Source organism: Macaca nemestrina, chromosome 17 (genome assembly GCF_043159975.1).
Source record: "Macaca nemestrina isolate mMacNem1 chromosome 17, mMacNem.hap1, whole genome shotgun sequence".
NCBI classification, from domain to species: Eukaryota; Metazoa; Chordata; class Mammalia; order Primates; family Cercopithecidae; genus Macaca; species Macaca nemestrina.
The window spans coordinates 70738901-70762291 of NC_092141.1; the positions used below are offsets into that span (position 1 = coordinate 70738901).

The 23391-nt window shown below is 38.3% G+C and overlaps 1 protein-coding gene across 9 annotated transcripts in view; it reads right to left on the reverse strand.

The window, feature by feature from the left end:
- The window catches only part of LOC105483066 (cell division cycle 27), a 65563-nt gene that overhangs the window by 11885 nt on the left and 30287 nt on the right, over positions 1 to 23391 (reverse strand). For 3 of the 9 annotated variants that reach the window (XR_011615925.1, XM_011743659.3, XM_011743655.3), the window contains 8 exons: positions 22728 to 22842; positions 19879 to 20009; positions 11664 to 11763; positions 10151 to 10358; positions 9775 to 9947; positions 6758 to 6910; positions 5163 to 5371; positions 712 to 829 (listed from right to left, as the gene is read on the reverse strand). Coding sequence is in view for 8 of the 9 variants with exons in the window: in XM_011743659.3 (XP_011741961.2) it covers positions 712 to 829; positions 5163 to 5371; positions 6758 to 6910; positions 9775 to 9947; positions 10151 to 10358; positions 11664 to 11763; positions 19879 to 20009; positions 22728 to 22842 (1207 nt within the window). In the remaining variant the exon portion in view is untranslated. The remainder of the gene's footprint in view (positions 1 to 711; positions 830 to 5162; positions 5372 to 6757; positions 6911 to 9774; positions 9948 to 10150; positions 10359 to 11663; positions 11764 to 19878; positions 20010 to 22727; positions 22843 to 23391) is intronic. The other 6 variants (XM_011743660.3, XM_011743657.3, XM_024793218.2 and 3 more) reach the window with 3 other exon arrangements.

Genomic DNA, 23391 nt, shown 5'->3' on the forward strand with positions numbered 1-23391 from the left:
CTCCAGCCTGGGTGACAGATCTCAAAAAAAAAACAAAAAACAAAAAACAAACAACAACAACAAAAAACAACAAAAAAACTACTTAGGAGCTAAATATTAGCCCATGCTTTCAAAAATAGGAAGTATCTCTCTTTTTTGGGGGACAGATTCTTGCTTTGTTTCCAGGTTGTAGTGCAGTGGCACGATCTCAGCTCATGGCAACCTCCTCCTTCTGGGTTCAAGCAATTCTCCTGCCTCAGCTTCCCGAGTAGCTGGGACTACAGGCATGTGCCACCACATCTAGCTAATTTTCATATTTTTAGTAAAGATGGGGTTTCACCATGTTTGCCAGGCTGGTCCCCAACTCCTGACCTCAGGTGATCCACCTGCCTCGGCCTCCTAAAGTGCTGGGATTACAGGCATGAGCCACTGCATTCGGCCAGGAGACATCTTACTTGAGTCACAGAACAACCCTATAAGGTAAGCAAGTAGTGCATGACATTCATAAAATAGAAGCTCAGAGCAATGAAGTGACTTGTGCAAGGTATAAGGGCAATTCTATGATTTTTTTTTTATGCTAAGCCAAATGGGTAGTATTTTTGGTTGTAATAGACTCCAGAATACTGTTTCAACACAAAAAAGGACCAATTTTTATCATAGCAATTAAATCAATAACAAACATATTTCAAAAGGGAGATTAATAAGAGTATTAATGTTTAGAAAGCTACTTACTACTCCAATGTGGCAAAGTAAAACTGAACTTTGAGGGTTGATATCAAGTGCTTTTTGGAAATGCATTTCTGCAAGGCTGAATTTTTCTTGCTTGTAATAAATCATTCCTAAACCATACCTGAAAGTATAAAACAAAGTATAATTTTTAAAAATATAAAGTTTAGGTTGCTAATTTAGTTCAATTAGTAAAAGAACAAGTATAGAATCTGGCATTTTAATAAACCAGTGGAACAATACTGGTGGTCTTAGAGAGGAGGCAAAAAATATCAGTTATGATAAAAATCATTAAAGCATTTTATTTACTTATTTTTAATTAAAAAAATTTTTTTTTTGAATTGGGGTCTCACTCTGTCACCCAGGCTGGAGTGAAGTGGGCCAATTATAGCTCACTGCATCCTTGAACTTCGGGGTTCAAGGAATCCTCCAGCCTCAGCCTCCAGAGTAGCTGAGACTACAGGCATGAACCACAATGCCTAGCCATTAAAGCAGTTTATTATTATTATATTTTAAAGACAGCGTCTCACTCTGTTGCCCAGGCTGGAGTGCAGTGGCTCAATAACAGCTCACTGCAGCCTCGACCTCCCAGGCTTAAGTGATCAATCCTCCCACCTCAGCATCCTGAGTAGCTGGAACTACAGGTGCACGCCATCAGGCACAGCTAATTTTTTAATTTTTTGTAGAGATGGGGTTTTGCCATGTTGCCCAGGCACGCATATATATATACATACACACACACACCCCCAAACACACACACACACATATAATATTGTTATATATATATATTTTGAGACAGAGTTTCGCTCTTGTTGCCCAGGCTGGAGCATAATGGCGCAATCTCGGCTCACCACAACCTCCACTCACAGGTTCAAGGGTTCAAGTGGTTCTCCTGCCTCAGCCTCCCGAGTGGCTGGGATTACAGGCATGCACCACCACGCTCGGCTAATTTTGTATTTTTAGCAGAGACGGGGTTTCTCCATGTTGGTCAGGCTGGTCTTGAACTCCTGACCTTAGGTGATGCGCCGGCCTTGGCCTCTCAAAGTTCTGGGATTATAAGCGTGAGCCACGGCGACAAGCTGTTTTTTTTTTTAATTTTTATTTTTTTCAGATGGAGTTTCGCTTTTGTTGCCCAGGCTGGAGTACAATGACGTGGATCTCGGTTCAATACAACCTCCGCCTCCCAGGTTCAAGCATTTCTCCTGCCTCAGCTTTCCGAGTAGCTGGGATTACAGGCATGCTCCACCACACCCAGCTAATTTTGTATTTTTAGTAAAGACAGGGTTTCTCCATGTTCGTCAGGCTGGTCTCGAACTCCTGACCTCAGGTGATCCGCCCACCTCGGCCTCGGCCTCCCAAACTGTTGGGATTACAGGTGTGAGCCACCATGCCTGGCCTATATTTTTTCTTTTTTGAGACAGTCTTGCTTTGTCACCCAGGTTGGAGGGCAGTGGTGCAATCTCAGTTCACTGCAACCTCTGCCTCCTGGGTTCAAGTGATTTTCGTGCCTCAGCCTCCCAAGTAGCTGGGATTACAGGCATGTGTCACCATGCCCAGCTAATTTTCTTGTATTTTTAGTAGACACCAGGTTTCACCATGTTGGCCAGACTGGTCTTAAACTCCTGGCCTTAAGTGATCTACTTGTCCCAGCCTACCAAAGTGCTGGGATTACAGGTGTGAGTTACCGCCCCCAGCCTTCTTATATTAACATATTTTTAATTTTTTGTGGAGACAAGGTCTCACTATGTTGACCAGGCTGGTTTCAAAGTCAGCCTCAAACAGCCCTCTCACCTTGACCTCCCAAACGCTAGGATTACAGGCATGAACCACCATGCCCAGACCATTAAAACAGTTTAAAGAGTCACTTTTACAAGCAAAAACAATCAAATCAAATCAAATCAAACTATGATAATAAGGAAAAAAGAAACCACACCCCTAAACCCATACAGTTTTTTTTTGTTTTTAATTCAGCATCTTGCTCTGTCGCCCAGGCTGGAGTGCAATGGCATGATCATAGCTCACTGTAGGTAACCTTGAACTCTTAGGCTCATGCAATCCTCCCATCTCAGCCTCCTGAGTAGTTAGGACTACAGGCATACACCACCATGTCTGACTGTTTTTTTTTTTGTTTTTTTTTTTTTTGAGATGGAGTCTTACTCTGTCACCATACTGGAGTGCAGTGGCACAATCTCGGCTCACTGCAACCTCTACCTCCCAGGTTCAAGCAATTCTCTTGCCTCAGCCTCCTGAGCAGCTGGGACTACAGGCATGTACCATCACACCCAGCTAATTTTTGTATTTTTAGTAGAGGCGGGGTTTCACCATGTTGGCCAGGATGGTCTTGATCTCTTGAACTCATGATTCACCTGACTCGGCCTCCCAAAGTGCTGGGATTAAAAGCATGAGCCACCACGCCCAGCCTTAATTTTGTTGTTGTTGTTGTTGTTATTAGGGAAGGGGTCTTGCTATGTTGACCAGGCTGGTCTCGAACTCCTGGTCTCAAGTAATCTTCCCGCTTCAGCTTCCCAAAGTGCTGGGCTTACAGGTATGAGCCACCATACCTGCCATATTCTAGATTTAACAGCTAATTTTTACTGAGTAGTTATTACATGTGTGACAAGACCATTACTAAATTATCTCATTTAATCCCTGGAGGAATCATAGGTACCATCATCATCCTTATTTCGAATAAGGAAACTGAAACTTAGAGAAGTTAAATAACTTCCTTAAAGTTATACAGCTAATAAAGATTCTAACCAGGTTCTTCCTTAATGATTCTAAAGGCTGAACTCCTAACAACGCTATTTCCACATTCTGTTTTATATTATTATAATTACAGCATACATAGTGTCATGTTTGGCTTCCTTCTCCCCCACTTACTGTTATCAAAAGCATGTTCCTATACTTATAGACCTCGAAATTACAATTTTTAAAGGCTATGTAATAGTGTATTAGGTTAATACGCAGGTATTTCTCCTGAATTTTCAAAATGTCAAATGAACATAGCGTGGATGGTTTATGTTACAGAGACTTCTCACGGCCATAACTAGATGATGATGATGATGATGATGAAGGGGAATAAGCACCAAATGAATAAGAAAAAAGCACAACATATCTGCTTTATTTGAGTGGCTTTATATATCATTATAATTGTGTTATAGATGAAGAAAAGGTATTAAACACTATGCTAATGATAGTGAAAGTGAAAACAAAAGAAAGGCTATTTTGTAGTTAGAATAAAGTTGCTCAGTATTTAGAGTTACCTAAATATGTCAGCATTTAAACTCCTCCCAGTAAAAGCTTGCGAATCTGAATAATCCTCCTTTAAACACAATTTTTGATATGATTAAGTTTTTTAAGAATGTGACTACTGCAAAACAGCTGAACAGACCATACACATTTAAAAAAACAACACAAGGATCAACCAGACATAGGAAAAAATAAAAAACAACACAAGTCTTATTAAGAACTGAGTTCTTAAAATATTACAGAGAACGTATCTATTGGAAGAGAAGGCAGTATTGGCAAGTTGATTGTTACATTGGTCAGCAAAAGCTAGCACTATTTTTTTGGTCATCTTTCAGGCAATGTAACTACTACTGTAAAATGAGATATAACCCATTAAACAACATATTCACAAATCAAAAAATGTTTTAGTAATATAATGCTTCAGATTTAGAAGCAAATCGAATGAAAAACTCAACTGCTATAATTAACTCCAAAGATAACCATATATGACAAAAAAAGACCAAAAATTATGACTTCAGAATTATACTTTCTCTTGATATTTAAACTATTCAGTCAGTCCAGAAAAATACAATAAATGCCAACAGTAAGTATGGTGTTGAGGCAGAAATAGGACCAAACTTTTTCATATCTTATTCAGCTGATAATAATATGACCTAGGTAGTAATTTCCTATGTGTCTACTTATACACAAGCACAAAAAAGTAAAATAGAGACACTGCTAAATAAAAGGGTACACTAAGTTCTTAATAGTAACTCAATAAACTGGAACACTGTCAGAAAGCAGCAACTAGTGAATGTTTTCAATGTTTTTTTCTATTATCCAATAAGTGAATTATGCTATTCCTTTCCAATTTCCCAAGCACTTTTTGTCCCAATCACCATTTTGGTGTTATAAGAGTAACAAATCAAGTAACAAAATTAAACAAACAAACAAACAAAAAACAACTACAGTATCTGCAAAAGTTTGGTAGAAGGCTGAAACTGTTGAGTATAAGGATCTGGTATTCTATTATCATTAGTTAATTTAAGAGTTTGATAAAGACATACATTTCACAAGAAAACATTTTAGTGAGAAGTTATTGACCAGTATGCCCCATCCCTAAGTATTAGTAACCAAATTCACGACAATAAAGCGCTATCTAAAAAGAAAAATTAGTGAGTGCCAGCACCATCAGTAAGACTTTGTCTTTGCACTTCATTAGCACTTACCATGCATTATAATGTCTAGGATTGACTCTGATAGCATTTCGAAAACAAGCTAATGCTTTGTCCAATTCTTCAGTTAAGACAAACTCATGCCCTAACAGAGTATAGGCATAAGCATAATTTGGATCAACTTGGATAGCTCTCTGGAAGAATTTAATTGCAATATCATGTTCCCGTTGCAGACTGAAACAGTTCCCTGCAGCACACCAGGCCTTAAAAAAATGGGAACAAAAACCAAACAGAATTAAAATTTTATTTTTTTCTAAAACCAAATCTATGACTGAAATCATGCCTCAACTTAGAACAGAAAGATAAAAATAGAGCTTCAGTAGATAGTCAATTCTAATTATTCACAGATTCCATATTTGTGAATTTGTCTGATTGCCAAAATTTATTTATAAAACCAAAATCGATACTCGTAGTGCTTTCATGGTCATCAAAAGGTATGTTCTCATTTGAGGTTGAACAATGTGACTCTACCTTCTTGTTTTAGCTCTCATGCAGAGATGACCAGGGGACAGAAACTCTGTGGGGTAGTTTAGTGTAGTGCAAGAAGCTTTGGCTCTGGTGACAGCTGGACAGAATTTGAATCCCAATGCTGGCACTTTTAAGTAGGGTGGCTTCAGGCAAGTCACCTCTGAACCTCATTCTCTCTCTCTCTCTCTTTTTTTTTTTTTTTGAGATCTGGTCTTGCTCTGTTGCCCAGGCTGAAGGGCAGTGGTGTGATCGTGGCTCAATGCAACCTCCGCCACCTAGGCTCAACTGATCCTCCTGTCTCAGCCTCCCGAGCAGCTGGGACCACAGGCGCCAGCCACCACACCTGGCTAATTTTTGTATTTTTTCTGGAGAAGGGTTTTGCCATGTTGCCCAGGCTGGTCTTGGAACTCCTGACCTCAAAGAGTCCGCCTGCCTCAGCCTCCCGAAGTGCTGGGATTATAGGTGTCAGCCACCACGCCCAGCAGCATTCTCTCTTTTGTAAAGAAAATAGGATCTACCAGGATGAGTCGTTTTTAGGGTTCAAGATTATAATCCACAATCTATCTCTGTTTCAAACCCTCCATCACTCCTAGGAACATTGGTTCAGTAGCACTAACTCGGTGTTCATGTTGACTACAGAATTACCGCAAATAATGAGAATTGACTGTATTTAATTCTAAGCTTAGATATGTTACAAAAGTATTATTAAATATTTTTGAAATGCAATGAAATACAAACTTACAAGATTAGAGCATGTAAATTAATTGCACCTATGTCTTACAATGACAATACTAATTTATTTTAATTTAAAATTATTAAGTTTTTCAATCTATGTAACTTCTGCTCGATGAACTCTAATCTTGGTGACAACAGCTAACTTAACGTAGTCAAATCTTGATAAATCCTGAATGAAACATCTGCTTTGTGATTTTTCTATTTGTGAATCTGCACCACACATTCTAGGACTGTCTCTTCCTCTCTGAGTCCCTGACTAGATAGAGAGAAAAAAAAGAAATACTTGTGGGTGACACTGAATGGTGTTTGAATTGTTTGGTTCATCTCTATCTGTTGAGGGTGATCAAAAAGGTAACTATATAAGCAAAGTATTTTGGTTAACATACCTCTGGCGAATTTTTATCCATGTCTGTTAAGTCTTTTGACAGAACTGAAAGAGCAACATCTTTTTGAAGATGCCAAAGTGTTGTAGAGTAGATTTCCATGCCTTCAACTCTGTAATTCTCAATCCTTCTAACCTCTGAGAATATTCTTTCAGCCTGAAATAAAAAAAAAATAGTAAGAGAAAATAAGTTGATACAACTTATATATATATACACAGGGAAAGCCCTTGTCATTATCTTCACAGGATCTAAATGCTGCCTTGTATTGTGGTTTTTATGTGAATGAGTATTAACACAAGGACAAATTGAGCAATCTACTACGGCAGGTCAAATACTGATGTAACCATATTGACAGTCAACCTAGTATTTATACACAAGTCATGGTAAAAACATGAACTTTGAAAGGGAAATTTGAGTTTCTACCAAAAAGACAGAAGAGAAATCTATACAAAGCTACAATTCAAAAGAAAAGTCAACATTTCCTTCTCAAAAACCACATTTCCAAGTGATTTTTTTGAACTATTTTTTTTTTTTTTTTTTTTTGAGACGGAGTCTCACGCTGTTGCCCAGGCTGGAGTGCAGTGGCGCGATCTCGGCTCACTGCAAGCTCCGCCTCCCGGGTTCCCGCCATTCTCCTGCCTCAGCCTCCTGAGTAGCTGGGACTACAGGCGCCCGCCACCGCGCCCGGCTAATTTTTTTGTATTTTTAGTAGAGACGGGGTTTCACTGTGGTCTCGATCTCCTGACCTTGTGATCCGCCCGCCTCGGCCTCCCAAAGTGCTGGGATTACAGGCTTGAGCCACCGCGCCCGGCCTGAACTATTTTTTATTGAGAGGTTGTGCTAGAAAATTTAGAGGGAAAAAACAGGTTAAGATGGCTATCAATCCTATGGTTATCAATCCTATTGAGGCCTGAATACACACACCAATATTGTGTCTGCTAGGAATTATAGGCCCTACCTATTAATTACCCTTTCCTTTGCAGCACTCTCTTGACTTCAGGGTCTCTCCTCAGCTGCCTGATCATTTTTTTCCTCATCACATTCACAGCTCCCAGAACTGTGTTTCTCTCCCTCTAAAGTTTGAGGATTTAGGTTATATAAAATCAGTTTCCTAGTTTATCAATTTACCAAGTTCAAAATTCTCAGCTGCCAGAAAAGGTTTAGGTACTAAAAAAAAAGAAAGGAAAACAAATTCTCACAGTTTAGTTTAGAATAAGGAATATCTGGACTGTTCTTAAAGAAATGAATATGACAGAAAATAAGAGCATTTTAAAACTGAGTGCTTAATGCCAAGAAGTGGCCATATGATATCTGAGAATAGCTTAATGATTTGTAACTTCCTTGCAATCTCTTAAAAGTTGTAAAGGTAAGTGTGCAGCCTTGACCTGCAGGGCTCAAGTGATCCTCCCACTTCAGCCTCCCAAGTAGCTGGGACCACAGGTAAGTGCTACCACACCCAGCTAATTTTTTCATTTTTTGTAGAGACAGGGTCTCACCATATTGGCCAGGTTGGTCTCCAATTCCTGAGCTCAAGTGATCCCCCTTCCTTGGCCACCCAAAGTGCTGGTATTATAGGCCTGAGCCATCACCTCTGGCCAAGATTTTCATGTAGGCATGGTAACAAGATAAAAGACCTATCAGCCAAATATACGGTTTCAAAGTTTTCAGAATCTGTTGCTTCCTTTGAAAAATGATTATGGCATTGACAAAAAGAAAAATGGGAAAAAACTCATGAAATTAAGTTGAAACACAGGCTTTCTTTAGTTAAATATTTAGGTCACCACTGTAACTAGGGGAAACAATAAAATTCATTTATGTTAAAGTAGCTGTGAAACAATAAATTAGAAATAATTTTTTAAAGGGCTTTTCCAAACACAGCTCTTGTCTGTCTGTGTATATGCTACATACCAATAAAGGACCATAGGGTTTTCTAGTAATGAATAAGACTTTCTGTCTTCAACTCTCTTTTCTGTACTATTCAAAATTAAGTTATATGAATAGGTATCCTCTGTATCTATTTTCTGTGGCAAAGAACACCTTTCCTCTAGATCTTTGCATGGATCATGAAGGGAAGAGTAACCTTCCCTCTGAGGGCATAAAAACAAAAACAAAGCAAAACAAAAACACCATATTTCATTGTCCCCCAGTTTCCTCACCATGCTTCATTTTTCTTCATGACTTATTGCTACTTGTTCTTATACATTTATTGGCTTACAATTTGTCTGTTGCTAGAATGTAAGCTCCACAGAGGCAAGAAATTGTCTGACTAGCTGTAATACAGAGTCTAGAAGAGAGTCCAGGATATCTTATGCACAGAAATATATACTGAATAAATGAACTGAAAGCAAATTAAGCAAAAAACGAATCATATGAACTTTAATCCATATTAGAAATATTTTATTAATATATAGGTTTCTAAAAGGTTTCTTTTTTTAAGTTGGGGGTGGAGAAAATGCTTTGGGAAGAACTGAGGGGTAATTTAAATTGGGAATTAGAATTTTCTTTGACTTTAGGTTAATCATTCTCTCCTTTTCTGGTATAGACAGATAACTTAAGCAACAAATTTAATTAAAATCCAAAGAGTAAAAGCCTTGTAATAAGGACATTGTGTCCTCAAACACAATTTTCTTCATAGCATTCTTCAAGTTTATAAAACATATTTAATGTCAAAAATTCATCCCAGTAATTAACTCTGTATATTGTAGAAAAAATATAAATCCTATTACATGGTAAATATGTATTTTCAGATACAACTGAATAGGATACAGTCTACGTCTACGTAAGAATGTCTAGATGACAAACCTATTCCGAGAAGTTGCAAAGAATTTAAATTACTCCTTAACACAAGTAACACAAGAAAGAACTGTATCTATACATTATAAATACTGACAAAATAAATATATAGACATTATATAATAAATACTGATCTTTTAGATCTAGCCTTCTCAAGCATGGGAATTTATTTTAATGAAATTGAAATTATCCCTAGAAAGGCACATATAACCATTTTCTATACTTACTTGCATGTACTCTGAAAGTTCAAAATAGGCCCTTCCAATCTGGCACAGTACCCAACCAGTATTGTAGTGGTGAGAAGGTAGATGGCTCAAAATATTTATAGCTTCTTTGCAGTTGTATGAACACAAAGCTAAATAACCTTTCCCCATTTCACGAAGAAGGCTCATCAAACCTTCTAGGAGAAAATAATATAGTAAACAAAGGAAAAAATGCAATAAAACAGTTTGGTTCTCTAGAAAAGGTAATTACAAACTAATCTATTAAAAATTCTAACATCTATATAGAAAACAATGAAGGTACTGTAATGAACATAAATAAATTTACTTAAAATAAGTACATAATAAAATATAAAGATAATATTAAGCATTTAAAACAGACCTGCTGCTGCTTTTTGTAGATTAAAAGCCTGAATCTGAGGTGTGATTGTGGATATTTTCCCTTCTGAAATGATGGAAGAGTCTAATTTTGTAATTTCCAGGCTATCATTTATGTTAGGTTGAGTTATTCCTCCTTTGTTAGTTTTACTTTTTGTTTTTCTGTTTGGGATTTTAGGTGGAAACTTCATTTTTAATTTTTTGCTATTCTCCTGTAAAAGGGGGGAAATTTCACACTTGTTATACTCATGTATTTTAGAATTCTCCTCAGCCCTTTCTCCAGTATTAGATATAAAATAAATGTACAATCTTGATTAATTCTATATTTTTTTCAGAAGAGTTTATAAAAACAAAGGTCTTCAAAGTCATTTAATTTTAAACACAGTAATTCTGAACATAAATTACATTAACTGATAGTGATTAAGGTGTGTCAGCATTAAGTGTAGCCCTCTTGTGAAAGTATATCAAACTCTCATTTATTATTTAAAAGTAAGAAAATAAGTAGATGTAATTCTTGGCTCACTGCAACCCAACCTCTGCCTCCCGGGTTCAAGTGATTTTACTGCTTCAGCCTCCCGAGTAACTGGGATTATAGGCATAAGCCACCACACCTGGCCTTTGTTTTGTTTTTTGAGACAGGGTCTTATTCTGTTGCCCAGGCTGGAGTGTAATGATGTAATCAGAGCTCACCACAGCCTTGACTTCCCCAGACTCAAGTGATCCTCCCACCACAGCCTCCCAAGCAGCTGGAATCAAAGAGTACCACCATCCCAGCTCATTTTTTTTTTTAGAGATGGGGTCTTGCTATGTTGACCAGGCTGGTCTCGAAGTCCTAACCTCAATTGACCGGCCCACTTTGGTCTCCCACAGTGGTAAGAATACAGGCATGAGCCACTGCATCTGCCAGGTCTCCAGTTTTTTTTAACTTTTATTTTCAAATAATTTTAGACTCACTCTTCCGCAAATAATAACATCTGACATAACCATAGTATATCATCATATCCAGGAAACTGAAATTAGTACAATACTATCAACTAAAGACCTTATATGGATTTCATCAGTTTTTACATAAAACCGTGTGTTTGTGTGCATAGTTCTATAAAATTTTATCATGTGAATGGATCTGTGTAATCAACCACCACAATCAGGATACAGCACAGTTGTACCACCACAACAAAATTCTTTTGTGCCCTGATTTAATAGTAACATCCTTCCTAGAGGCTTAACTCTTAATAACCACTGATCTGTTGTCCACTACTATAATTTTGCCATTTCAAGATTATTCCTGTCATTTTTAACTTGAGAAAAAAAATTTTTTAATTGAAAAAGAATATTATATAATATTTACCAAAGGACTAATTAACTTCACAAAAATTATAGATGTCCCTCTAACTTAAAACATTCTTAAACTTGAAATAGTCTCTTTATTAACTTTTTAGGAATGGAGTCATCAATGAACAGAAATTTCAGCAGGGGAAGCATTAAGTAAACGTGACATACAGAAATCTTTAAATTACCTTGGTTGTGGAGCTGTCACTAGTAAAGAGTCGTGAACTTCTTCGAGGCAGTGCATTTGGGGGAGATGCAATTGTGGGGCTCAATACCTGAGGTGTTGTACTAAAAAAAAATTATAAAGGAAGACATTAATATTTTACTTGATTTATGACCATTAACCGTTGTTTCAATTCAGGTATATTTAAAAAATACACATTAATTATGTAAGTACTCTAAAGTTGATGAATTTGATCAGTTCTTTTCGTGGTTTCTCTATGAAAACACAGTATTTAAAAATGAGGAACTCAGACTGGCTTTCCTGTTTCTCAGCTTGCAGACGGCCTCTTGTGGGACTTCAGCTTATGATCGTAAGTCAGTACTCCTTAATAAACTTTCCTTCATATAAAAAATAAATAAAAATAAAATGACTCGTTACTACAAAATAGTAAAGATTACAGCACAGATCTTCACTCTCTCTGAAATTGTTAATTTGAACTAAAAATAATCCTCATAAAATTCTGGATCAATAAATGATAAGCACATCTATAACTCAATTATTTTTACCCTTCATTTGCAACTACAACAAATTAGAGAAAAAAGAAAAGACAGTTGGGCAAACAGTCTAATTGTGGGGTATCTGTCAACAAATACCACTAGAAAAAATGATATTTGAGAAGTCATCTCCCTGTAAATTCAAACAACTACATCAAAGGTTTATTCTGTCTAAAGCAAAAGGAGCCTCTGTACATTTTCACTTTAAAGGCAAACCCTGAGATATGAGAATTTCAATCCTAGGAGCAAGCAAACCTAAAATCTGAAACAATCGAGAATTGACTGTGGGTAAACTTATGGACTAAAGTATCTAAACTTTATAATTTATGGGAAATCCTACTAGCTACCTGAGTCTGGGTCAAAGAATTTCAGAAAATAAAAAGAGATATATATTTTCATCTTTTACGATATGTACATATGTAATATGTATACATACCTCTATATATGCATATGTGTCTATGTCTCACACACACACATGAATCCTTTTAATCTGCATCTGATAAGCTAGGAGTTTGATAATGAAAGGCTTCCAAAGTTCAAAATCAGACTTCACTTTATGTGGAGCAAATGACACACAACCTTTTTTGGATGACTTAGCTAAAAGTACTACGCCATTCTAACAATCTCTAAAAGAACTTTCTAAATAGAAAGAACAGATTTCTGCCAGTCATGACAGAGTAATATGGAATACATTTATTCTCCCATTTCAGATAACTACAAACTGAACCAAATATATGGAACAATGGTTTTCAGACACTGGACAATAGGCAAAACATTTCTGAGGACAGCTCTAGGGCCACCGTGCAGGAAAAAAGAATGCAAATAGAGCTCAGTGGTCCCAGTGTGTTGAAAAGAAAATGTTGAGGATTTGAGAAAAGTCAAAGCAGCCAGAATTTGAAGGCAGAGCACCAGAGAGAAGAACGGGCTACAAAGAGGGGACCTACAAAGATCTGCAGAGGGCTTCCCTGGACTCTTCAGTTGAAACTGCTCAGTGTAGGTGTTTGAGTGTTATATAATAAAGAATCTGTCTGGTCCACGCCCCAGGCTCCTGAGATCTACTAAGTTCTTGGAATTCCTCAAGTGACAGGGAAGTCTTTGTTATTCATTGCGAGCTCCTGGGACCCTGCCTGAATTTATGCTAATGAAGTAACTCCTAGGTAGTTTCTGGACGGGGGCTGGCCATGCTGTAAAGGTCAGTCATGTGGCCGGCACTGTGGCTCCCGCATGTAATCCCAGCATTTTGGCAGGCCAAGGCAGGCGGATCATGAGGTCAAGAGATCGAGATCATCCTGGCCAACATGGTGAAACCCCATCTCTACCAAAAATACAAAAATTAGCTGGGCATGATGGCGGGGGCCTGTAATCCCAGCCACTCAGGAGGCTGAGGCAGGAGAATCACTTGAAACCGGGAGGTGGAGGTTGCAGTGAGCCAAGATCGTGCCTCTGCATTCCAGCCTGGGCGACAAGAGTGAAAACTCTGTCTCAAAAAAGAAAAAGTCAACTATGTGATTAGAGGGCTGGGGCTTTGAGCCAGCAACACCAGCCTGACCTTGTCCGGGAAGGAAATTGAGTTCAATCATGTGGCCAATGATTCCATCAATCATGCCTACATAATGTAAAAACCCTAATACAAATTTTGAACACCAAAACTTGGCTAAAATTCTTGGTTTGTAAACATACTGATGTACTGGGAGGGCAAGTCCACAAAGAAGACATGAAAGCTCTGTATCAAGACCCTCCCATATCTAATCCTACGGATCTCCTAATTGTGTCATCTATAATAAAACTGTAATCCTAAGTATAGCACTTCCCTGGACTCTGTGAGGTGCTCTAGCAAATTACTGAATGTAAGAGGGGAGTAGGAATTCTTAAATTTGTAACCAGTTGGTCAGAAATGTGGGCGGCCTGGGGAACCCAGAACCTGCAACTCGGCAGTTCAGACAGTTCTTGTTGGGGTCAGTGATCTTAACCTGTGGTGTCTGTGCTAAGTCTGGGTAGTTAGCATCAGAATTATATTATAGTACTATAGTGAAGAAACTACCCAAAGCTGGGGGAAGTATTACTGAAAAGAAGTAGACAGAATAATTACTGGATCTCACTCCAAGCTGAGAATAGCTCATACTTTCAATAGGCAGAGTGAAGAAACTCATACTAAACAGGTTTTTGAGGAGAGTACTCAAAGGGCATTTCCTCAATGGTTGGACAAGGTTAGTCCAGACTAAGGCTACTTTTGTCTGAACAAAGTTTAAAAGGTAAGACCTGAAGGGATCAAGCTGTTTCCAAGCAACTTTACTGCATCTCAGAGTAAAACTTTAAAATACCTAAAGGAATGCAAAAATATCCAGTAATCAACAATGTAAAACTTATAGCCAGGCACGGTGGCTCACACCTGTAATCCCAACAACTCGGGTGGCTGAGGTGGGAGGAATGCTTGAGGCCAGGAGTTTGAGAACAGCCTGAGCAACACAGCAAAATCCCACCTCTGCAAAACTAAAAAAAAATTAGCCACATGTGGCATGTGCCTATAGTACCAGCTACTCGGAAAGCAGAAGTGGGAGGACCTCTTGGGCCCAGGGGTTTGAGGCTGCACTAAGCTATGATCACACCACTGTACACTAGCCTGGGCGTCAGAGTAAAAGACCCCGTCTCAAAGAAAAAAAGTAAAATTTATAATAACTGACATCCAATTAAAAAATACTAGGCATACAAAGTAGCAGGAAAATAAAATCTACAATGAAGAGGAAAAGTAATGTAAGAAACACTTAGAAATAACAAAGTAACAGAATTAGTAGACAAAAACATTAAAAAAATACAAATATATCCTATACGTTCAAAAACATAGAGGAGGCTGGATGAGGTGGCTCATGCCTGTCAGCCCAGCACTTTGGGAGGCCAAGCCAGGACTGTTTCAGGCCAGGAGGTCAAGATCAGCCTGGACAGCATAACAAGACCTTGTCTCATAGAGAGCTTATCTTTGTCTCTACAAAAAAGTAAAAATAAAAATAATTAGCCACATGTGGTGGCATGTGCCTGTAGTCCCAGCTACTCAGGAGGCTAATGCAAGAGAATCACTTGAGCCAAGGAGTTTGAGGCTACAGTGAGCTATAGTAGTCTCACTGCACTCCAGCCTGGGTAACAGTGAGACCCTGTCTCAAAAAAAAAAAAAAAAAAAAAAGGCTGGGCGCGGTGGCTCACACCTGTAATCCCAGCACTTTGGGAGGCTAAGGTGGGTGTATCACGATGTCAGGAGTTTGAGATCAGCCTGACCAACATGGTGAAACCTTGTCTCTACTAAAAATACAAAAATTAGCAGGGCATGGTGGCACATGCCTGTAATCCCAGCTACTCAGGAGGCTGAGGCAGGAGAATCGCTTGAATCCGGGAGGCAGAGGGTGCAGTGAGCCAGACTATGTATGCCATTGCACTCCAGCCTGGGCAACAGAGCAAGACTTCTTCTCAAAGAAAAAAGAAAACCAAATCAATCTAGAGATGAAAGGAGAATGTCTGAAACAAAAACAAAAACAAAAAACCCAACAACATTGGATGTGGTTAACAACAGGTCTGACACTGCTGAAGAAAGATTAATTTGAAGACACAGCAATAAACACTATCCAAAATGAAACACAGAGAGGAGAAAGACTGGAAACAAAAATGAAGAGAGTATTAGTGAGCTGTGGGACAACTTCAAGCAATCTAATATACAAGTACTTGGAGTCCCAGAGGGAGAGATAAGACATGGACATAATATTTGAAGAAATAATGCCCCCAATTTAGCCAACTGTTATGAAAACTATAAACCCACAGATCTAAGAAGCTCAATGAATCCAAAGGCCGCGAAACAAGAAAACTACACTAGAGCACATCATAATCAAATTGCTTAAAATCAGCGATTAAAAACAAAACCTTGAGGCCAGGCGCGGTGGCTCAAGCCTGTTATTCCAGCACTTTGGGAGGCCGAGACGGGTGGATCACGAGGTCAGGAGATCGAGACCATCCTGGCTAACACGGTGAAACCCCGTCTCTACTAAAAAAAAAAAATACAAAAAGCTAGCCGGGCGAGGTGGCGGGCACCTGTGGTCCTAGCTACTCGGGAGGCTGAGGCAGGAGAATGGCGTGAACCCGGGAGGCGGAGCTTGCAGTGAGCTGAGATCTGGCCACTGCACTCTAGCCTGGGCGACAGAGCAAGACTTCCTCTCAAAAAAACAAACAAACAAACAAAAAACACCTTGAAACAGAGAAAAGACATATTACTACATATAGAGGAACAAAAATGAGATTGACAGCAGATTTCTTGTCAGAAACAATATAAGCCAAAAAACCAGTAAAGTAACATCCCTAAAAAAATCGTCAATTAGAAATTCTTGGCCAGGTGTGGCAGCTGACGCCTGTAATTTCAGCACTTTGGGAGGCCGAGATGGGTGGATCACCTGAGGTCAGGAATTCAAGACTAGCCTGGCCAACATGGTGAAACCTGATCTCTACTAAAAATACAAAAATTAGCTGAGCATGATAGTGCATGCCTGTAATCCCAGCTATTCGGGAGGCCATGGCAGGAGAATCGCTTGAACTCGGTGAGCAGAGGTTGCAGTGAGCCAAGATTGCGCCACAGAACTCCAGCCGAGGCAACAAGCAAGACTCTGTTTCAAAAAAAAAAAGTAACTCTTACCTGGTAAAAATATTGTTCAAAAACAAAGATGAAATCAGAACTTTTTTTCTTATCCACAAAAGCTGAAGAAATTCATTACCGGCTGACTCGTACTATAAGAAATGGTAAAAAGGCCAGGTGCAATGGCTCATGACTGTAAATTCCAGCACTTGGGGAGGCCAACGCAGGAGGATCACGAGGTCAAGAGATCGGGACCATCCTGGCCAACATGGTGAAACCTTGTCTCTACTAAAAATACAAAAATTAGCTGGGCATGATGGCATGCACCTGTAGTCCCAGCTACTTGGGAGGCTGAGGCAGGAGAATCGCTTTAATCCGGGAGGCAGAAGTTGCAGTGAGCTGAGACTGTGCCACTGCACTCCAGCCTGGTGACAGAGTGAGACTCCATCTTAAAAAAAAAAAAAAAAAAAAAAAAAAAAAAAAAGAAATGTTAAAAAGAAGTCCTTCAACATGAAGGAAAATGGTTTCAGATCGAAATCTGGATCTATAGAAGTAAAGGCCACCAGAAATATTAGTTATGTTTGTAAATATAAAATAGACTTCTTTTTCTCATTTAAAAAAATTTCAGCCGGGCGTGGTGGCTCACACCTGTAATCTCAGTACTTTGGGAGGCCGAGGCGGGTGGATCACTTGAGGTCAGGAGTTCGAGGCCAGCCTGGCCAATATGGTGAAACCTTGTCTCTACTAAAAATACAAAATTAGCTGGGCATGGTGGCACATGCCTGTAATCCCAGCTACATGGGAGGCTGAGGCAGTAGAGTTGCTTGAACCGGGGGGGTGGAGGTTGCAGTGAGCCAAGATTGCACCATTGTGCTACAGCCTGGGTGACAGAGCGAAACTCCGTCTAAAAAACAAAAACAAAACAAAAAAAACTCTATAAAAGATAACTGACTGTTTAAGGCAGAAACCACAACCACAATAAGGCACTGGGGGTTTATAACATACACAGAAATTAAATATATTACAACTATCCCTCTCATAAAGACTAAGAGAGGAGCATGAAAGAATACTATTTTAAGATTCTATACTATACATGAAATGGTCTATTACTTGAAGGCAAACCTTGGTAAGTTAAAATGTATACTACAAACTCCAAACAACCTCTAAAATGGCAAAATAAAGAGCAATTGCTAATAAGGGCAATATTGAATTGTACCTCCCCAAAAGATATGTTGAAGCCCTAAGCCCCAGTACATGTCAATGTGATTTTATTTGGAAATCTGGTTTTTGCAGATGTCATTGAGTTAAGCTGTGGATATCTGGGTTGACCCTAATCCAATATAACTGTTGTCTTTACAAGAAGAGGGAAATTTACATAGAGAAACACACATGTGAGATGACCATGTGAAGACAGAGGTAGATACTGAGTTATACTGTCACATACTAAAGAACACCTGGGGTTATCAGAAGCTGGACGAGGCAAGGAAAATCCTTGTCTAGAGATTTTGGAAGGGGTACAACTCTGCCAACACCTTGACTTTAGACTTATGGCTTTACAACTGTAAGATAATAAGTATCTGTTGTTTTAAGACACTAAGTTGTGGTACTTTATTATGGCAGCCCTAGAAAACTAATATAGGCAATTAAGGAGATAAAATGGAATCAACAATACAAAGAATACAAAATTATTAAGAGTGGATGTTGGTCAGGCGTGGTGGCTCATGTCTGTAATCCCAGCACTTTGGGAGGCTGAGGCGGGGGGATCACCTGAGTTGGGAGTTTGAGACCAGCCTGACCAACATGGAGAAACCCTGTCTTTACTAAAAATACAAAATTAGCTGGGTGTGGTGACGCATGCTTGTAATCCCAGCTACTCAGGAGGCTGAGGCAGGAGAATCGCTTGAACCCGGGAGGCGGAGGTTGTGCTGGGCCAAGATCACACCATTGCACTCCAGCCTGGGCAACAAGAGTGAAACTCCATCTCCGAAAATAAATAAATAAATAAATAAATAAATAAATAGCTGATGTTTATTAGTGTTAGTCTATTTGTTTGACTCTACGTGAAATGTACAAATCAGAAATTATTTTTACATATAATGTTGTTTTGCAGGAGGCTTCAAGTTCCTTCTCACGACAGAGTCTCAGGCAATCACTGCAAGCCGGCACTCAAGGGAATTAGACTTACCACTCTGGGAGCATTACAGGAACATAGGGGTCTTTTAGATAGTCAAGGAGGCATATGCAAACCTGTGTCTGTTTTAAAATTTAGGTACATGTTCACAATTTTAGAAAGGAGAAAGAAAATTGTATCTTTCTTTTAAAATGTTAGCTATAATCTACTGAGTCCTTGAATAAGGAAAAGAAAATCCTATCTCACACCATTTCTGTGTGGAAACGGATTTATTATTTAAAGGTTTATTTGTCTGTTATTTTTATAATCTGTTTATAGACATGCGTAATGTGGGAACGGGAGTATGAAACCTATCTGTATCTAAACTATAGAGAGGGTCATATGCATAAGAAAATTACAGGCCGGGCGCGGTGGCTCAAGCCTGTAATCCCAGCACTCTGGGAGGCCGAGACGGGTGGGTCACGAGGTCAGGAGATTGAGACCATCCTGGCTAACACGGTGAAACCCCGTCTCTACTAAAAAAATACAAAAAACTAGCCGGGAGAGGTGGCGGGCGCCTGTAGTCCCAGCTACTCGGGAGGCTGAGGCAGGAAAATGGCGGGAACCCGGGAGGCGGAGCTTACAGTGAGCTGAGATCCGGCCACTGCACTCCAGCCTGGGCGACAGAGCGAGACTCTGTCTCAAAAAAAAAAAAAAAAAAAAGAAAATTACAAATCCATGAGGCAATCAGAGTAGACTAAAACACTGCTTTAGTTAAGCATTGTCTTCTGTGCATTACAAAACTCAACTCAAAATTACACTAGTGTTGTGAGAGGTTTCAAATTTTACATATTCAAAATTTACAGTAGTTATTCTAGAATCCATGAGAGTCACTATCTGCCTAAATTGAAGAAATATAAAGAATCAAGTTTTATGGCAAGAAAAGTTGAATAATTACAGTGATAAATACCTTGTTTGTGGACCAGAACTTTGTGTTTGTGCAAGAATTGGAGTTACCTCTCGGCTATTTCCACTCTGTGAGAAGACAGACTTTGTTCCAGTTTGGCCGATTCTGGCAACAGACTGTAAAACACAAAAAGTCTAAGGTTTGTGAATTATGGGCTGCACTGTAAATGATAAGACACCACAACGCTCCCATCTACATTTTCTCAATACACGCAGCCATAATATACTGTCACCTTAAAGATAAACTATTTATATCATTATTGTTGATTATTGTTACATTAGTATGAACATTAGTCTATTTCCTTATTTTAACCTCAGAGTATTTTTACCTCTATAATATCTTTTTATCTTTTGCTTTTAGTTTCAAAGGCTAAAAATCCCCAGAAGCTATTTTTTTCATCTCATTGTGACCATCCTCCATTTATTACATACCTTCTCTATTTGGGGTTAAGTACTAAAAAATTTTAAGAGAGCTAAATTCTCAAGATTTATGATTTATCTCATTATACACAGAAAAAATAATGATACAATAATCTTTTATACTCCTTTGGCACTTGGTAGCAGTTCTAGAGGAGTTCAGAGGAGTAGATTTTAAAAAACAACCATCCGATTACTTTCCAAAATCTAAGGATATTGTTCTTTAGACTTAATATTGCTTAGTTTTTCTAATCTTTCATTAATTGGTCTCTGTTCCCTTGGATAAAAAAAATCTTTGCTTGGCTCTTCAGTCTTCTCTAATTTATTCCCTTATTTCTATTCATTTCCACCGTCTAGCTTCTTTAAATGATCTATGACTATTATATCAGTGCACTGCTTCTCTCCTTTGGCTACCAGAGAATTTTCTTCAAAACTTACTGTTACCCTGATATCCTGTACACAATCCTCAAACTGCATATTATAAATAATCACTAATAATCACTGTCTCATCAGATATGAAAACCTTATTTTAGCCTTTCCCGCATTCAACATCACTGATCATGCCCTACTTTTTGAAACTTGGCATTACTTCCAAAACATTACATTATTTGTCCTGCCACTTCATTTGCTGGCCCTTTATCCTTCTACTATTTTTAAATTAGGTTTACGCTGTTCTCTTTAGCTACTCTCTCTTTCCCTAGGAGAGCCTGGTCATTTTAATAGCTTCAATTATTATTTCTATCAGCAGCTCACATTTTTTCCTTTATGACTAACTTTCTACTGAATATTTTCATCTAATGTACCACCACTTCAAAATAAAATTTCATAAGCCTTTCTCCACCTTTTCCAAATTGGAATCACTACATTCATCCAAGGGACAAAACTTAAGTCAATTCTTGTCCTTCCTTATTTATCAAAGAACTATGTACACTGCACTCACTACCTGGTTTGATATTTGCAGTTGACACCGTATGCAGACCTACATGCGTGACTTTTCTGGGAATGTCTTATAATACGGTAAGAGGAGAACAGAGGCAGAAGAGGATGAGACAGCAATCTTATTTGGGCACTAAAATCATGTGCCTACCTACTGCCTTAACTTGCTTTGGTTATTATGGTTATTATGGCTCTTCTAGTCTTGGCCTACTTCACCTGGCATGCTAACTACCATTTTTCTTTGCCTTCTTCATAACTGTAATGTTTAAAACAATACATACACAAACTATTTTGCAGTCCCTTTTAAGTATTCTTGGAGTTCCTATTATCACTCACTAAGGAGTTATTATAGAAAAATCTTTTGCAGATTCTAAGGATGTTCAGGAGTAAAATAGTAAAAAACAACTATAAGAAGAAACATGTTTCTATTAAGGTAAAGAGGCTATAATTGTTATTCACATATTAGTATGACTTGTAGCTTCCATTTCTTGAATATCTGTGAAGCATGGCAATAGGTATTTTATATAGAGAGCCTAATTTAAATCTCACAGAAGTTACCTTATGCCACAGATACGCTTTTAAAAAATGGTACTTCGGCCTCTATTTCCATATACCTATATAAGGGAACATTATAAAACAAGAGCCTCAGCTGGGCAGTGACTCATGTTTATAATCCCAGCACTCTGAAAGGTCAAGGCAGAAGGACTGCTTGAGCTCAGGAGTTTGAGACTATCCCTGGCAACACAGTGAGATTCTGTCTCTCCAAAAAGAAAAGTTAAAAAAATTAGCTGGGTGTGGTGGTGCACACCTATAGTCCTAGGTACTTGGGAGGCTAAGGTGGAAGGATCATTTGAGCCTGGGAGGTTGAGGTTACAGTGAGTCATGGTCGCACCACTGCACTCCAGCCTGGGCAGCAGAGTGAGACCCTGTCTCAAAAAAAAAAAAAAAAAAAAGGCCTCATGATGTTTGCTGCAATATTTACTATAAGTATACTACCAAATATTTTTCATTTTCATTTTAAAACTATACATCCATGATCTACCACAAAAATCTTACTATCAAATATCTGGCTTTACCTGAGCAATTTGTTTTCATATAATTATTAGTGTTATTAAAAAAACATATATACACAGTGGTGGGGACAAATAAAAACTGTGGCAGACACAATTTCTGTTATTTATATTCAAGTAATATAAACAATCTTAATTTTGTTTTTTTAAAAAGGAAATTAAAAAGTAAAAATATGAATATGTTTATTTAACTATATGCTGAAATAAACTAAAATTGTGAGATACAGTCTTACTTGGCCAAAAGAGTAAGAAGTCTGCCTCCTACTATAACCAAGAGGCTACAACAATGACATTCTTTTATATTTAGATCAACAAATCTAAGGCAAAAGCAATTATATAAAGTTAGATTTTCCCTGAAATTACCTTTAAAATATTAAAATAAACAAGTTGCTTTAATCAATACCCAAACTGCATTTTACATGGAAAATACCTTTTTTGAAGGGGCTCCGGTGGATGGCACGTCAATTACAGAAGGTGTATTAGTGTAGTTTTGTAAATAGGATCCATCTCCAGGACTTGGGGTTTCTAATGGCAAAATCCCAAAACTGAGAAGAGGTTGAAATCAAGGTGTCAAAAAGTCATCAAGGCATATATAAAGCAGCAGTATACTTAAATTAGAAGGTCTAAAAGGAAGAGAATGGCAAATCAGTCTTAGGGACAGTGAGGATCTGAGGGGCAGATTAAAAATAAGCTGTGAATATAGACTATTCCACCCACCATAACTAAAACTAAAAAAAGCTATCAAACAAGGAACTACAGTGAGCAACAATTACTGATCTCAGGAGATTTATTAGAAATAAAGAAGAGTAGCTTTATAAATCTAAGATCCAAATGATCAGATTACTTCAAATTCTTGGAATTTATGGGATTTAGACACAACTAGAGAAAATGTCTCTAGAGACCATTAGATAACTATAACTCTCCAGAGTGGTAATCTCATGGTCACACTATTTTAGTAGTTCCCTGGCCTCAGGACCCGATTCATAGAATTTCTTCTAGTATATATATATATATATATATATATGTATTTTTTTTTTTTTTTTTTGCTCTGTTGCCCAGGCTGGAGTGCAGTGGCATGATCTCAGCTCACTGTA